The following is a 16,314-nucleotide window of genomic DNA, read 5'->3' as shown; positions in this document are numbered from 1 at the left end:
AAAAATGCGGCGAAAAGTGCGGAAAGTTGCCGAACTTGCCAGGAACTCGTGGAATTATTGGCAGGAAATTCCGGATTTGGGCCCAATCACGAAATTTGTTGAATCATTAGAATCGCTATTTGCGTACAGTGCAAATAACCTACGTACAGGATCATGAAAAGCACTGTATACTGCGTGAAAAGTGAAGAAAAATGTAAAAAGAAGTGCAGAAGACAACAAAAAACGCGGGAAATCGCAGACTTTTGGCCAAAATCGCGAAATTTGTTGCATCCGTGGAATCGTGATTTCCTGGAGGGACAGAATTACAACTCCGAGGAGCTGGAGAGGGCAACTTTGTCCGTGGCACTCTGTGCGTTGTTGTCAGGGAGTCGTTTTATTTAGAACAAAGAGGAAGAAATGTTTCATGCGCATGCGTTATCTGCATCTGGTGAGGGAGCATGACGTCATGCAGCGAGGTCGCTACATGTATACAGTGCAAAGTGCAGAAAACAACAAAAAACGTGGGAAATCGCAGATTTTGCTGAAAATCGCGGGTTTGGGCGAAAATCGCGAAGTTTGTTGCATCCGTGGAATCGCGATTTCCTGGAGGGACAGGATCATAGCGAACAGCTATGTTAGACATAGCAACCTGTGCACACACACACACTCACACAATGAGCGTCAAAAAGTAAGTGGCAACTCAATCCCAAGAGAGTATTGAATGCGAGCAAGGCACCGGGCTTGGGATGCAGCTTGAGAGGGCTGTGGAGCGACATAGCTTATGTCACAGCAAAGCAAGACAATTCGAATTATATCGCCATTGATCCAGATAAAATGTTGGGACCAAACAGACCAGAAGAAATACAAGGAGCATGTGGAATCCATAAGAGATATGCCATATACATGCCATATGTGGACAGCACAGTCACAAGATACAGCAAGACTAGGGAGGGATAGGGATTTCAATATCACTAGGAAAATAGACAGAAAGAGATACTTCGAAGTAAATTTAATCAATACAGTTATAAGCACTAATTTCTACGGTGGATCAGGGAAAGTAGGTAAACCAGGATAGTGTAAAATAGAAAACATCCAGCAAAGACTTCTAGACAAAACTACAGTCGAAGTGAACGTCCATCAGGAGATCAGAGCACTGCTAATTTGGGGACGACAGCGAGAGCAAATGGTAGAAAAATAGATGAAGCTGGAGTAGAATCTAGGAAGTGTGCCGAGTGATCTGATCTCCATTAGCTATGAAGAAATAAAAAGAGCTACAAAATGCAAAAAATGAGAAAGCGGAAAAGTCGAACCAGCCCTGGTTCAAGCAAGCATCGAGAAACCGGTTTATCGTCGACGGGGTCCCCACGACGGAGCAGATGAAGATTTGCTAGCAGCACCCATCGTCGGGAACTCTTGCTCATTTTCGAGCTGTGCACTCCAGGGTGCATCGCGAACGACAAAGCTCGAGTTACCAGTATTAGCCCTCTCGCGCTCCATCTGGCGGCTGGGGGCCTGAGTGTACTGGCTCATCAAGGCACGCTCCTCATCACGCTCCTGTATCTCTTGCATCTAGTACACACAACCAAAACAATCCACACGTGACAGGACATGTGATTAACCCATTGAGGGCTACAGGGCCTTTCATCTGAGGCTCTGAAGAATTTACTAATAATAGGGCCAATGTAAAGCTCCACAACTTCATACTCTAGGTAACCAGGTTGTTGAACTGTTGTGAAAGGTTGACCAAGGCTATGATCATCACGCTGACCAACTCGATATAGTTCCCAAAAAGAGGAACAAAGTGCTATATGAGACGTAAGTTCTTCCAAATTGCATAAAATACGAAAAAGTCGACAATTTGAGTTGAATCACGGCACGAAAAAGAAGAAAAAAAGAGACGCGTCATGTAACAAAGCTGGGTTTGTACCCGCAACCTCTCGTACTGAAGGCAGGAACTGTACCAATCGACCAGGGACAACTACACACAAGAGGGAAGACTCAAATCGGCTATTTATACTAGGACGTATATATACGTCCTCAGCGCCTGGGGGTCATTCTCAATGACGTATATATACGTCTTTAGCGGTGAATGGGTTAAATAGAACTGAAAGGATTTTGAAGAGGAGTCGGCAAAGTCTACTACTGGTATAGGCCACAGAGCAGTGAAAACTAACACTAATCCTTCAGGACCTGGGTATATGCTGGCACTAAACGGTATATTTTAATCTACGTATATCTCTGGGGTTCTTTCAACAATTTTTCATATTTAGGGGTTTGCATTTCGAGGAGAACTTTGGCTATCACTGCGAAATTACATGAAGTCTCTAGGGGTGTTAAACTTTCTGTGGGGCCTGTAAGGCCAACGATTATAATTCACGGTTGGTTGTATGCAGGATAACATGCAGTATAGCTAACACGTACCTGTTCTTCGACAATAAGGAGAAGATGCTCCTTGCAGTCATCAACATTGTCCGGAGCACCGGTAATGGTAATGGTTGGACTGTTCTTGTCCGCGGGGAACTTCACTTCAACAGCAAAGTCATCCATGACCTTGCGGATAGAACGGCCACGTTGCCCGATGAGACGGCTGTGACAGCGAGGATCCACGTCAATCGTCTCGCTGACTTGGCTCTCCTGCACGGCAAGATAATGTAAGAAAAAGAACCATAGATTTAATATTACACTCCCTCACCTCGTCTTGGTTGCGCACTCTGTCTGGTTTGCGAATTATTTGCTTTCGTGCAAAACTTGTTGTGATTCTTGCTGTTCGAGTACTTTGACGCTCAGAGCCGATTTAAAAATCATTTGTTCGATATGATTATTCCTAATGCTCATGGCCCAGAGGCCACAGACAGCTAGCTGCAACGACGTTGATCCTAATGCCCTGGAAGGCGAGATTACCTGAATAACGGCAATTAAGCGACACCATGATATACTGACCTGCAAACAACACAAACGGATGCATAAGCAATAGCGAGAATGAACTTACATAGTCGCCAACAATACGGTCAATCTCCTCCTTGGCCGTGATGCAGTTCTCTTCATAACCCTGCAGGACAATCAGATCGCTCTCTGGCTCGTCCTTGCTGGGGAAATTGAATTGAACATCGTACTTGGCACGCCACCCACTGATCTGAGTTCCACGGCGGCCAATCAGTTTCGAATGGTATTTGGGGTCGATATGGATTTCCATCTTGAAGGCCTTGCGATCCTGAAACGACAGGTGATTCCAACAAACAATGGTGCCAGTTAAGCTGCATAGTAAGTTCGCTTTCAGTTTCAAGCGCACAATTTGCAAAAAAAGTCTCTTAGTAGCCAATTCACATACAACGGTAGTAAGTTATCAACATCTTATCCAGGACACTGGAAGCAACCAAAAGTACATACCCTGTCTTCCTTCTCGCTGTCCAGGCGAGTAACCTGCTCCTCCAGCGCAATGCGGCAACGTGCAACTGAGTCAACTGGACCCTTGACCAGGACATGGTCCACGGATTCCTCCAGGCGAGGAATTGTGATGTTGACATTGTGCTGTTCCATTAGCTGGCGAACACCAGCACCCTTCTTGCCAATGATGAATCGATGATACTCAAAGGGAACATTGACCTCTTCGGTCACAGGAACCAGTTGCTGAACACACAAAATGGACAGAACCCAAACAAAATAGAACCTTTCAAACCTTGCAGCTAAGCATGAAATACCAATAACCACGTGTAATACAAGACATAATTTGCGACAAACTCCATTGTGCCATCGGGCTATGCAGGTACCGTGGACGGGAAAGGAACACAGAGGAGTCATTTTTATTACGTCAGCCTGCACTGGCTACTATTAACCCTTTGAGCACGCATGACGTATTAATACGTCACGTACAGTGTCACTGCACCCACGCATGACGTATTATTACGTTGTGAGTGTACATGGCGTACAAGGGCGATTTGCATGAACCGCGTGAGTTCAAACTATCGTAACTCGGTCAATTCTTGGCCGATTCTCACGATCGAAATATGTATCTGCAAGAGAAAACTCTCAGCTTGCGATAGAAACAATCGCCGAAGCGATACGACCCCGGGTTGTTGAGATATGCGACTCGACACGGCAAATTCAAATCGATTTTTTTGCGAACTCTGCAGAACGCGTATTTTCCATTTTCGCGCTATCTGCTGCCATGGAAACTAGATTCAAATGATGGCAGCGGATCTGGGGAGTCCTCAAACAAATTTGAGCTCGATACGAGCAAGGAGAGTGAAATGCCAGCGGAGAATTTGATCTCCTGGCCGTGCTCAAGTCTGTCGAGCGCGTGCGTGAAGTTTGCCAGACTGTAGCATGGGCTTTTGGTGTCGCTCTGAGCTGAGCTTGGAACTATTTTGTTCCTCGCCTCAAGACCTTTGCAGGAAGGTAAAGTTATCGATCCTTGAACAGCTACTACTTTCATAGGAAAAACGCGATTTTTGCAGGTGTTGATGTGGGGCGGCATTCAGGTAGCGTCAAGCTCAAAAGGTTAACACAGCAGAGACAGGAAGATCTGGACTGAAGGCTACCATTTACAAAGACGACAGCCCAAATCGCACAGTACAGAAAAGAAAAATAGATTTGCATGCATCTCCATTGCAGTGAGTGAAGTACTCAGCAACTGAAAAGTCAGCGCAAAAACACTGAATAACACACACCTTCAGAGCATCACAAGCCCGGTCAACATTATCCTTCTTGCCAGTGACTTTCACGATGTTGGACTTCACTGCATCGGGGTCAGCATCAGCACTGACGCGCTCAGGGAACTTGATCTGAAGACAACGATACCAGCCAACAAACACAAAATAAATCAGATAACTATTGGATAAGGTGAGAAAGTGTCTACTCTACACGGCTTTAGTAGATGGCCATAAAGCTGATCAGTCCCACGTGCTAGCGATATGCAGCAGTTGCTACACACAAACAAGTAAGTTCAGCAATACATGTACATTCAAGAATACTGTTTCACACACCTGTACATCAAAGTCCTTGGTGATGTTCTGAACGTTACTGCCGCGCTGTCCCATGACAGAACGGTGGTGCTCAGCTGGGATCTCGCATTCAACGGTGACCTGCGAATCAATATCGGCCATGACCTCCAAAACGCGTTGCTTAGCGCTGGAAACACATTCCTTGGCGCCCTTCAGGACAACCTTCTCGGAGTCACTACCGCTGCGTGGGAAGCTGATCTGAACACCGCCAAACTCCTCGGCTAAGCTGCGCAGTACCTGAATACACACAAACATGAGACACACCCCAAATTGTAGATAAACCGGTACATCATTCCAGTACATGATTGTGGAAACAGAAATACAGCGGTTCTCCGTACCTGGGAAATAACATGTTCACTCCACCAAAGCAATATGAGTTATGACAGATATCAGAGAACATTGAGCACAACAAGCGCAACAAGAATACACTCAACAGGAGAAGAAAATGCCTACCTGGCCACGCTGTTGTACGAAGTGCCTGTGGTACTTGACGGGAACATTCATGGTCTCTTCGACAGTGTTCTCCTGCACAGTGAAAATGTGTACATGGCAATAATGTTACATAAAAGCCCGTGTTTAGGCCCCGGGCGTTATTTCGGAACCGGGTGTATACTTGGAATAGGGATAGCAGTAAGTATTGGGCATCAGTACCTGTACATGTACTGGTGTTGCCGGCATACCTGGGCGCTATTTTGAAACAAAAGTGTTGATTTCCCCTGACTGGGCGTGTACATGGAGGCTGGGCGTATACAGGGGCTTTTACGGTATAAGCACAGCAGATCTCTCAGGCGGTCTACCATGTAGAAAAAATCCAAGAATCATGAATTAAAAGCAGTATAGGCATTACACCACAACCAAATAAACATGCAAAGTTCAGTTACGTTCGATTAACATAAAAGCGCCAACTACATACCAAGCTCTTGATCTTCTCCATGAGGATCGCCTTTGCTTCTACACAACCCTCCTGTCGGCCAACAATGCTGATCAGCTCGGGGTCCTCGTCTTGTTCCGTTGGGAAAAGCACACGGGCGCCAGTTGTTTCGCGGATCTAAGTACACAAAGTGGCAGAAACCAACCAGATAGAGTTTAGATTGTGAAACATTGCATGATGCGGTTCATTCCAGAGCAGTTGGCATCAACCAGCTAAAGCATGATCCGGACTTGAATAGAGAAAAAAACACCACCACCAGCATGCAGATCGCCACAGAGAAGGAAACTGACAGTGGCACCAAACACTATTAAGTGACAACAAAATTACTCAGCATAGGAAAAGTAGGTCGACGAGCTAAAATCCTTCGCAAAGGCACTGACCTGCTTCATGGTGACACCACCACGACCAATCAAGAAGCGATGGTACTCCCGCTTGGCACGCACTTCCTCGGTGTGACTGTTCAGAGCACGCTCATTTGCCAGCTCATTAATCTGGCCCTTAGCTCGCTCAACCTCATCAGCTGGACCACGAATTACAACCTACAACAACAAAATGACAAGCAGAGATGAACGTACAGGCAGCACGATCTCACCAAAGGCAAAAGAGACAGGGTGACACGGTTCACACACAGCAACAGTTGTGCTGATGAGCACATGAACATGGGCAAAATCAAGCAAAATTTAAAATCCAGAACGTGCACACACCTTGCTGCTCTGGGCCTTAGCCGCAGGGAACTTGATTGAAACACCGCCACACTCTTCCTGAATCTGAGCCAAAAGCTTGCCCTTGCGTCCAATAATTGCAATGTGGTATTTTTGCGGGATGTCGAGCTCCACGGTCACCATGCTGCCCTGGAGACACAAGAGAATACACAAGCCCGGCAATGGTTTCAATTCAATAACAACGTAGCTATTACAGCAAACACCACATTCAGACGCATCAGTAAAAATGACAGAAAAGCTAGCGACCCAGACAGAGAGTCGCAAAAAAGATGTGGTTGCCTAATTACAGTCCTGCTCAATGAAATCCAGTCGCGTCGCTCAAGTTTGTGCCTTGCACCATATCGCAGCCCAGTGTTCGCAGGTCTAGGGCTGCACAACGCCCGGAGCGTACTCGAGTGACGAGACTGGATTTCATTGAGCAGCGGTGTGCATGAAAGAGAATGAGGATTTCTCTAATGTCTGGGTGGCCTGAATTGAGACAGTCGCAACATGTCACGTGCAAAGTTGGACACACGCCAAGAGTGCCATCATGCCAACACACCACAAGGTAGTCAGGGCTGGCAGTGGCACCATGTTTTACGCAAACGCAGCAGACCACGCACGGAAATTATATGACAAGTGGTGCAATGAGGCGACGACCCGCTAAGGTATCCGGTCAATGTGCCAACAACATCCAAATCGTCCACCTGGCATAAAGGCATGGACGGTTGTATACTCTACGACAAACACTGCGCAGTTACTGACCTGCTCGTCTTGGATAGCCAAAATGGCCTTCTTGGCCTTATCAACAGCATCCTTGCGACCAATGACAGTGATTACATCACTGTCGGCATCGTTCTTGGGAAGTTCGATGCGACAACCAGTCTCATCACGGATCTGTCAAAAAAACCCACACGGATACAGACGTCAAAGTCAACTGGAAATTCTGTCGGGACAGCATGGTATGCGAGAGTTGCACACTCTTGGGGGTTATGTACTCTTGCCGCCGCTGACATAAATCACATAAAGATCATGTGGAAAAGAAAACATTCGAAGGCACAATGCTGGACATTGCAAAAGGTAGCACAAAATACACATACCTTGCGGATCATGGCACCACCGCGGCCAATGACGTTCTTGTGGAACTTCTTGAAAACGGGAACTGTGATGGTATAGTTCTCGGCAATGAGATCCTCATTGCTCTTCTTCAGCATCTGAACTGCACGAGCTACATCAGCCTTCGGTCCACGGACCTCAACAAAGTCAGATTTACGACCTTGTTCGGGGAATACAACCTACAAAGGAGAAGAGGAGGGAGAAATGGGACAGCTCCAGTCAAGAACAGGTGCACCCAGTGAAATCCAGACTGGTGGACCCTCGCAGCACCGAAGGTGACTGGGCTCAGAAACACTGCACTGGACCTGCCATGTAGCACACGCATACATAGTGGAATTCGAAACAGGGCTGAAAGTGTGTACTCCAGATTTAACTAACGTGAGGAGGGCCTCATGGAAGCACTGCCAGTACAAGTCAGGTGTGTCATAACAGCAAGACATGTAGAAGATGACAAGAAAACAACATCATGAAGCAGATGGCAAAATAATTGTTTGGATCTAGCATACCTGGACACCATTGCAAGTATCCCGTAGCTGCTTGATTTTCTCACCACCACTGCCGATGATGAGGGAGTGGAAGCGCTGCTCAACACGTACCGACTCGCTCTTCTCATTTTCCTGGTGATTGGTACACAAAAACACAAATGCACATATGCAAGTCAGGCTACTGCAACACTAAACGATACAAGTAACAACACACTCATAATTTTTTAAAGACTGCACACTTCAATGCAGCCACTTTCACATTACTCAATGCCTTGCGGATTGGCCATGCCCAAAATGGGGTGGAGGAGTTACATAATATATGATTGTTCATGGCTTAGGCCAACTAGCAGGAGAACTGAGTAACAAACACGAAAGCAGAAGACATTCCTGCAACTACTGACAGCACACGAGCAACAGCCAAGCCTACAAACAAAATTATGCACATACACACGACAGGCAGAAACCAGCGCGCAGCTCTCACCATGCGGTTAGAAAGATCCAGGAGTGCCTCCTTGGCCTTGGCAACACCCTCCGGGCTACCTTCGATGCGAATGACATCGCTATTGGCATCATCCGACGGAATAGTGATAAGCGTTCCGGTTTGCGTCTTGAGCTTGCTGACTGAGGAGCACAGAAACAAAAATGACAATAACGTTACATTGTGTACATACAGCGACATTCAGCACACAATGTAAAATAATTTGGATAAAACATAATATTGGGTGCAATGTGCCATTTCTACTCAACAGAGATATATTTATTATCTCAAGGATTCAAGTAGCTCGCCTTTGCTGTCACGCTATCAAGACGGGTTGAAAGTCTGTACAATGGAAAAAATAGGTGAGTGTTTACACAAAGACAGTCGACCCGAGACTATTACTGAAATACCGCCAAAAGTCCACTTCCAGAGTCCTGTGTGGTTACGTGAATGCTTTCGCACGAAATTTGCCTGTGCAATGGTGTTCAAACCTGGCGTGATATACGGACAGAAGTACGGTGGTACGATTTCTCGATTTCAACCCGGGTCAAGCGAAATGCGTCATGTAAACGCGCCAGTTAATCTGTGTTCATGGCGGGTTGAAACACCTCGTGTAAACACAGCCCATTTCACTGCTCGCTATAACGAGATGGGAACGAACAGCGTGAACTCTACACCACGTGATGTGAGTTTCCGCCGTTGGCGGACCCAATAGAAAAGAGCATGCAGAGTTGCACGCTAGTTGGAGCTTGTGTACTCTTGGCGCTGTGCGTAGCCCACTGACCAATTAGTTCGAGTACTGGATTCAGCCTGATTTCCCCTTGCTGCGCGACGAGTCCACAAAGGACAAAACGGTACAGCCTGCAGATCGACGAGTGCCCCGGCTACTCAGTACAGATTTCCACAGCCTTTCAAGATACATATAAAACGGTCACTAGAGTTTCACCGTATTTGGCACTACATACTTCGTGAAGCACACAACCAGCACCAGAAAAAAAACAGGTGCGAGAGGGTAAGATTTCATCACAACATCAGCCAAAATGTCAACACCAAGACACGCAGTATGCACCTAGCAACTAATCAATGTAAACATACTGGTAGCGCCGCTTTTGCCAATGATGTGACGGTGGAACTTCTGCGGGATCTTGACACTGTCATGATCCATTGTCCGAATCTGCAATGCCAACGAAAAACAGATAAAACAAGCGTGCATAAGATGTTGATGTCTTGCACTGATCACGAAGGATACATACATGCACACAATTCAACTACCCAATCTAAATTAGTGCGGTTCCCACCCTAAGTCCTTGGATCCTGCCAGTCATTCCTACTGAACTTCCTTTTCCAAATATCCACGTTCATAGTGGTATGCAAGCATGGTTAGCGAACGTCCGTGTCACATTTTAACAATTACAACGGCTACCTAGGCATGTGTTCTGTGCATTTTACGTGTTCATTTCTGACAGAAATTCATGATGGTGCAAAGCAGTCTAAAGCAGTGCACGAGGGAAGCTACAACTGAGCGCCTGCTGAAGATGCGCATACCATAAAGTACTCTTGATCCGCACCCACGCCATGTCGCTTCCCAGCTGGGTTTTCGGCAGGGGGCGGGAATTAGATCAAGGCTGACAAGTGCAGTAAGATGTACAACACCGTAGAGGATCAGACTCAATGTGCTGGATTGTGCACATTTTGATCCTGGATAGGCAAGTATTGTGTACAGCAGTGCATGCGTCGGTTCAACATCGTATTTCGTTGTATACGCCGAAGTCGCTTCACAAGGAGAAAATCGACAGGGGGCGGGAATTAGAGAGGGGGCAGATCAACGGTACGTTACGGTAAAGAGGTGCGTTTGGAAGCTCGACTGGGACGTTGTCCGACATAGACATCTACTGTTTCAGAGTATATCAGGAGTTATTGCATGATGTTCTAAACCAGAAATCGTGTACATAATGGAAATATATTCCGACTTTTTGACATTTTGAAGATTGTCAAGGATTCTAGAAATTGCCCTTTTTTACTTACCAGCTGTTCGGTGAAGGCTTGTAGTTGGTCGCGTGCCTTCTCGACCTCATTTGGCGGGCCCTCAACAATGATGAGTTCCTTTTCGGCGTTGAACTCAACGTGCACCTTGGGTAGATCTTGTGTGATCTTGCTGATGTTCTGACCCTGCCGTCCAATGATGAAACGGTGCAGCCAGGCAGGGGCCTTGACCTCAGTTACCAGTACACTGCTTGCCTTTTCGTATACAACAACCAAAGCCTTGCCGATGTGGTCTCGCTCGCCGCGCAGCGTGACTGTCTCCGTGGTGCTGTCCTGTGGGGGCATCTCCACAGATACGCCTGACAACAAGAAAGGGGATACCAGCGAGCATTGCATAAGAATAAAGAAAAACCGAAGCTAGGCAGAAATGGAAGGCTGTTGGTTATATGAACATGCCGATCAACCCAACCACTTGCGTCGAGAATTATACGAACTGAACACGTTTCACTATCCACATCTTTCCCACCTTCCTCAACAATCCGTACAAGCTATCAGCGCACTAGTATACGTGAAACCCAGACTGTACAGCTTCTGACATTTTCTGCATGGGTGTCCATCACGGCAAAATTCCTGGATTACATCATACTTTGTAGGTGCAGGTGTCCGACGGGAAATGACATGGTGCGTACAACTAAGCTGTGCAGCAGGAGACCAGCATGAAACCTGTCCATACGCACTACTAGTACGTCACTACATGATTTTCACACAAAGTTAATTCACGTCAGCGAAAGACTACAGAAAAGCAAAGCTTCAATTACCGTATACCAAGTACAATCACTTTAATCTCAAACAGGGGCTTGTCATAAGGTACAGTGCGGATCGGCTATAGGGTTGTCGGCTATAGTAATATACCTCTTATAGTGATCGTATTCTCAAATTCATTTTCGTAAACCACCCCTTTCTATACATATCGGATCGGCTATAGTAATATATCGGCTATAATGATACGATTTCTTTGTCAAAATGATTCTATTGCATACATTTTTCATCGGCTATAGTGATGATCATAAAAATTATACATCGTACATGGCGAGATCTGATCGCGGCAGTCAGGAAGCGCTGGTACAACTATGATATCCCTCGGAGGAAATTCGAAATAGTTGGCGTTGGCTGTGCTTGTTGTTCCGGGGCATCCTCGAGCGAGAGCGGAGGCAGTAATGAGTACCAGCGCTGAAGCCCTACCGTGGTCTCCGCCGAGATGTTGGAGAAGGCATTCAGGTAACAGCGAAGACGATCAGGGACGCGGAGAAGCTTCTCCGTGACATACGACATCACGCGTCGAACGACCTGCCACTTGGAACGGTTTCAGCGGTGATGAGTCGAGCAATGGCGACCCAGACTGAGACTGTACTCCCACTAATCGATCCTGTAGATATTGTTGATATGTCGATTGAATGTGTTGAAGTGTTTCTCTTCCAAAAGAACACATTTGTTGAGCACAGCAACTCCTTGAAAACTCATGTCAAAAAGTCACGAAGTTTTTGTTTCCGCACGAAGTAGCTCTGCACTGCGCGTACTGCACAGTCACATGCACAGTACGCTTCTGCACACTGCACTGATTCGAATGACACCATACACGCACGCATGTGTCAGGCATACCTAAGTATGCATATCGCCTGTAGTAATATATCGCCTGTAGTAATATATCGCCTGTAGTAATATTTTCACGAAAATCAAACACCAACGCTATAGCCGATCCGTACTGTATCCCTATGACCGAAACACAGCTACTGAACTATCTGCCACGTGCGTTCCATTCAAACAATATCAAAGAGAGAACTGCCAGCTAACATACCAGTCTCCTTGAGAATTTCTTGCAGAGTGTGACCTTTGGGGCCAATGATGTACTTGTGTTGGGATTTCCCAACTTGAATAGATATGGTCGTCGTTGTTCGTTTCTGTAAAAACAAAGGAACACAGGAAAGTAGAAAAGGTTTAGGTCACACGACCGATGGAATTCGACACGAATGCATTCTCCCTGACTGAGTACTGGAAAAAATATCAACGCTGGCATTGTCAACATATTTTCTTGCTGGCTTTGGGTCTCGGCACAGCCTGATGCATATAACTTGCAAAGGCTATGCGAAACCTGGCTGAGAAGCTAATTCCCCAATCAGTTATCTGTTCAAACTTGAAATTTCAGCGACTACACAAGAAACCTGGCTGAACTGTAAGGGCACGTACTATACGGGTAAGGGTGCAAACAAGATAGTGCATATGTCTGACTCCTGCTGTGCGTTACCAGACGGAAAAGGGTTCATATTGGGAAAAGTGAGTTGCTCGAAAAGCATGTGGATTAGGTGACGGCATGGAAGTGCTGCATAAGACACGCCAAAAGTAGCTTGCATACATTACCGGATGCAGCGTGATAACCCTCAAGTACAGGGCGTGCTTGTTTTGGCGGACTCCACCAGCATTTCCACCACTTGGTACTGGTAACCCAGTTCAGAAGAAGGCAAAATGAAAAGCAGGAACAAGCCTAGTGCTAGCTGATCAAAACTAACCTTGGTTTCGTAGATTTGGTTGATCTCGTCAGTAACATGAGTGACTCCATCACGATCGCCTGCAATGGTGATGTCATCGCTCTGCACTGAAGGTGGTGGTATGTTGATGCGCACGCTGTACTTTTCACGCAATTCCTGAGATTTAGCGGTGATGAATGGATGGAAATTTTTTGGGATGTTCAAGCGCTCGAATCCAAGTTTAGCCTGTATAAGGAGCACCACAGTTAACGTAAGGCAAGAAAAAGGTGAGTATCCCTTGCAGATATCTGTGCATGTTACAGAATAACTCAGAACACAAAAAAATGTTCACCTCCAAAGTGACTCAGACCTCACAACATCACAATGTAGATCAATAATTACTCCAGTACTACAGGCACTATATAGTCAGGCAGTTACCTGCTCATCTGAAATCGACTGAATGTAGTGCCTGGCCTTGTCAATGTTCTCCTTTGTGCCGGTGATCTTGATAACATCAGACGTGTCTTCGGTGCGTGGAATCAGAATGCGAGTGGCGGTGTTTTTCTCGAGATCCTTCAATTTCTGGCCACCCTTGCCGAGGATGTACTTGTGGTGGTCACGTGGGATTTTCATGTCGAGATTAGCCTGACAACAGGAAGAACATCACAGCCAACAGCTTATAAGACAAGACATCGATACTGGTACTCCACGTTGCAAAAGCGGTGAAATTATACAAGTAAAGAGCGCTGAAGTCCACCACATGTGATTTACCTGGGTTTGAAGGGCAGCAAGAAGCTGGCGACGGGTTTCCAATACGAGATCGCGCTTTCCTGAGACAACAACATGGAGGCTTTGGTCCTTGCTCTTGCTCAGTTCAACTTCAGCACCAGTCCTAGCCATCAGAGAACGGACACGCCTCATGAGCTCAGAGTGCTCGCCAAGGTCAAAGTCACGGTAACGTTGTTCAACTTGGGGAATGGTGAATACCTGGAAATCAAAAGGAATGCACCGCACAGAACGAAAACAAAGACCTGATCAACGAAAATGTCTACAAAACTAGGAAGACTACAAGCTATAAAATGGTAAAGGCGAACACTCAAACAAGACAACCACTTTCCTTCGTCACATATGTTCGGATAAGGCGAGCGCTAACCACCGGCACGCGCCCGCACTGCACCCTACCTGGACCCAAGGCACCGTACATATCAGCGAAAGAAATGTACCAAAGGTTGCACGACAGCTCTTGGCACACCAGAAACCTGATCAGCCACCATGCTTGATCACCCCCAATTGATGCAGGGACCTGTTCCTGTGCTATATACACACTGTAAATAGCTTACACACTGTAAATAGCACAGGTGTATGCTGTGTGGTGGACTGATCAGAATGACGAACCACATGTGTATGAAGTGAATGTGTTTGAACGTGGATAACTGGACCACCTGGCCGAGGTGACGACTCTCTACCACTCCCCTGCCTGGTCGTCTTACACAGGTTATTTTTACAGTACACAAATGAGAATGAAGTTGAAGACACCACTGACACAAATGAAACGGATGAAACCACGAAGTAGACATGAGAAGAATATCATTAATTTTCCATGGACTCATTTCTGCAAGGACATACGCACTAGTCTGACAAGTCTAGTAAAAGCTCAGTCAATCTGCTCATGATTTTTCATCCTCTGAATGGACCGTATGTCAACTAGTACTAATGTCAACATTGTGCGCACGCAATGGGGAGAGGGGGGGGGGGGGGCACCAGCACGACCCAATACAACTAGACTCTCGTAGGTTTCCGAACTGACAGCACTGTTCCTCAGAAATAATTGCATTGATCATAACAATCGAGATCATGGCGACCATTATCAAGAACACGAATAATAGCCGAGTCTAGAGGGCAAGGGTGAAGCACCTCCGCAGCTCACCAGGACTCGAGTGTGGCATAAACACGATCAATGAGTACAGACCTGTCAAGCAACATGGGCACAATGACACATTACATGGTGTCCAAGCAACTGGAATATTGGCAGCATGACAGCTTGGGCCAGCACGGTCAGAGTCCGAGGCGACAGGCGATGACCACCACAAACAACTAGTCGCCAAGTACAATGAGTGTGCATCACAATTTACACGCCGCCACAAGGGCTACATCCATGGCTAGGCAGTGAACAAGTCAGAATCAAGTTCACAAAGAAAAAAATAATGAGAACTTACCTGAGTGACGGTCGAAGGTCGCAAGGTTTTGCCAGGAACCCATGCTTTTCCTGGTGCAGCAGTACCAGTAGCACCAGTGTCCAATGGTGGAAATGCCTCGGCATAGCTGGGAGCAGGGCTCCCAGTTGGCTCAACTGAGGGCTCAAGCACACTTGACGATTCCATACTTGCGAAATCCAAGTCCTTATAGACAGAAGCGGTCTAGCAGACTACTGCAGAACGTCAGGAACGACAGAGAACAGCACACTAGAATTCGTTTATGTGCCTTCTCCATCTCCACAACATGTTTAGCCATTCGCGATCATGTCCCAAATCAACAAAAAAACTGTAAATTGTTCGTCGCCAACATCGAAATTGAACAATAAAACAAACGAAATTTTGAACACATCGCAACGCTTCTCAAAGCAAACGACGCGTCAGACAGGACAGAAAAGAATACGTACCTTGCCAGGTAGGTAACCTGACAAACAGATCTGCTGCCTAGAGTAGCCGGTCCGACGAGATTCTCTCTCTACAAGAAGGCTTCCATGCGCCAACAAGTAAAAAACTTTTTAGCACAATGACAGGACGAGCGCATGCTTGATATAGGCAACAATGGCGCATGGCAACAGTCGACGCGACACGTACTCGCATCCGACATGCATGTTGTCATCGCGTCCACCACTCGACGAACTCGTGGATCCGAGGAGTCTACGAGTAAGTACTGAAGTAGCTTAGTTAGGTCTAGGTAGATCTACGTCTCCGAGTACGAGTATCAAGCGGTGCGAGTACGGAGTAGTGGTCATTATGACCACACGCACAATCTTGCCACTTGAACTGTAGTAGTAATCGTTGAACGCAAGCGCAGTCTAGTCTGACTTGATGATCTCGCCTCTCACCTGCGCACCTACCTGACATGACCAT

The 16,314-nt window shown here is 46.5% G+C and overlaps 1 protein-coding gene across 1 annotated transcript; it reads right to left on the bottom strand.

Moving 5' to 3' along the window:
- Positions 1-668: 668 nt before the first annotated feature.
- On the bottom strand, positions 669-16,004 carry LOC135818194 (vigilin-like). Its single transcript, XM_065331543.1, has 22 exons — positions 15,855-16,004; positions 15,412-15,623; positions 13,967-14,182; positions 13,634-13,840; positions 13,238-13,441; positions 12,529-12,631; positions 10,716-11,032; positions 9,786-9,864; positions 8,694-8,833; positions 8,234-8,344; positions 7,712-7,906; positions 7,377-7,508; positions 6,615-6,761; positions 6,291-6,449; positions 5,893-6,027; positions 5,433-5,504; positions 4,962-5,216; positions 4,647-4,760; positions 3,367-3,606; positions 2,969-3,190; positions 2,401-2,613; positions 669-1,548 (listed from the first exon to the last, which is right to left on the bottom strand). Exons 2-22 carry the CDS (start codon positions 15,574-15,576, stop codon positions 1,324-1,326), a joined length of 3,651 nt encoding a protein of 1,216 aa, XP_065187615.1. The 5' UTR covers positions 15,577-15,623; positions 15,855-16,004; the 3' UTR covers positions 669-1,323.
- Positions 16,005-16,314: the final 310 nt, after the last annotated feature.

This window comes from Sycon ciliatum, chromosome 5, assembly GCF_964019385.1.
Source record: "Sycon ciliatum chromosome 5, ocSycCili1.1, whole genome shotgun sequence".
NCBI lineage: Eukaryota > Metazoa > Porifera > Calcarea > Leucosolenida > Sycettidae > Sycon > Sycon ciliatum.
Note: the sequence above shows the minus strand (reverse complement) of the source record. Positions and strands in the feature narration are given on the sequence as shown.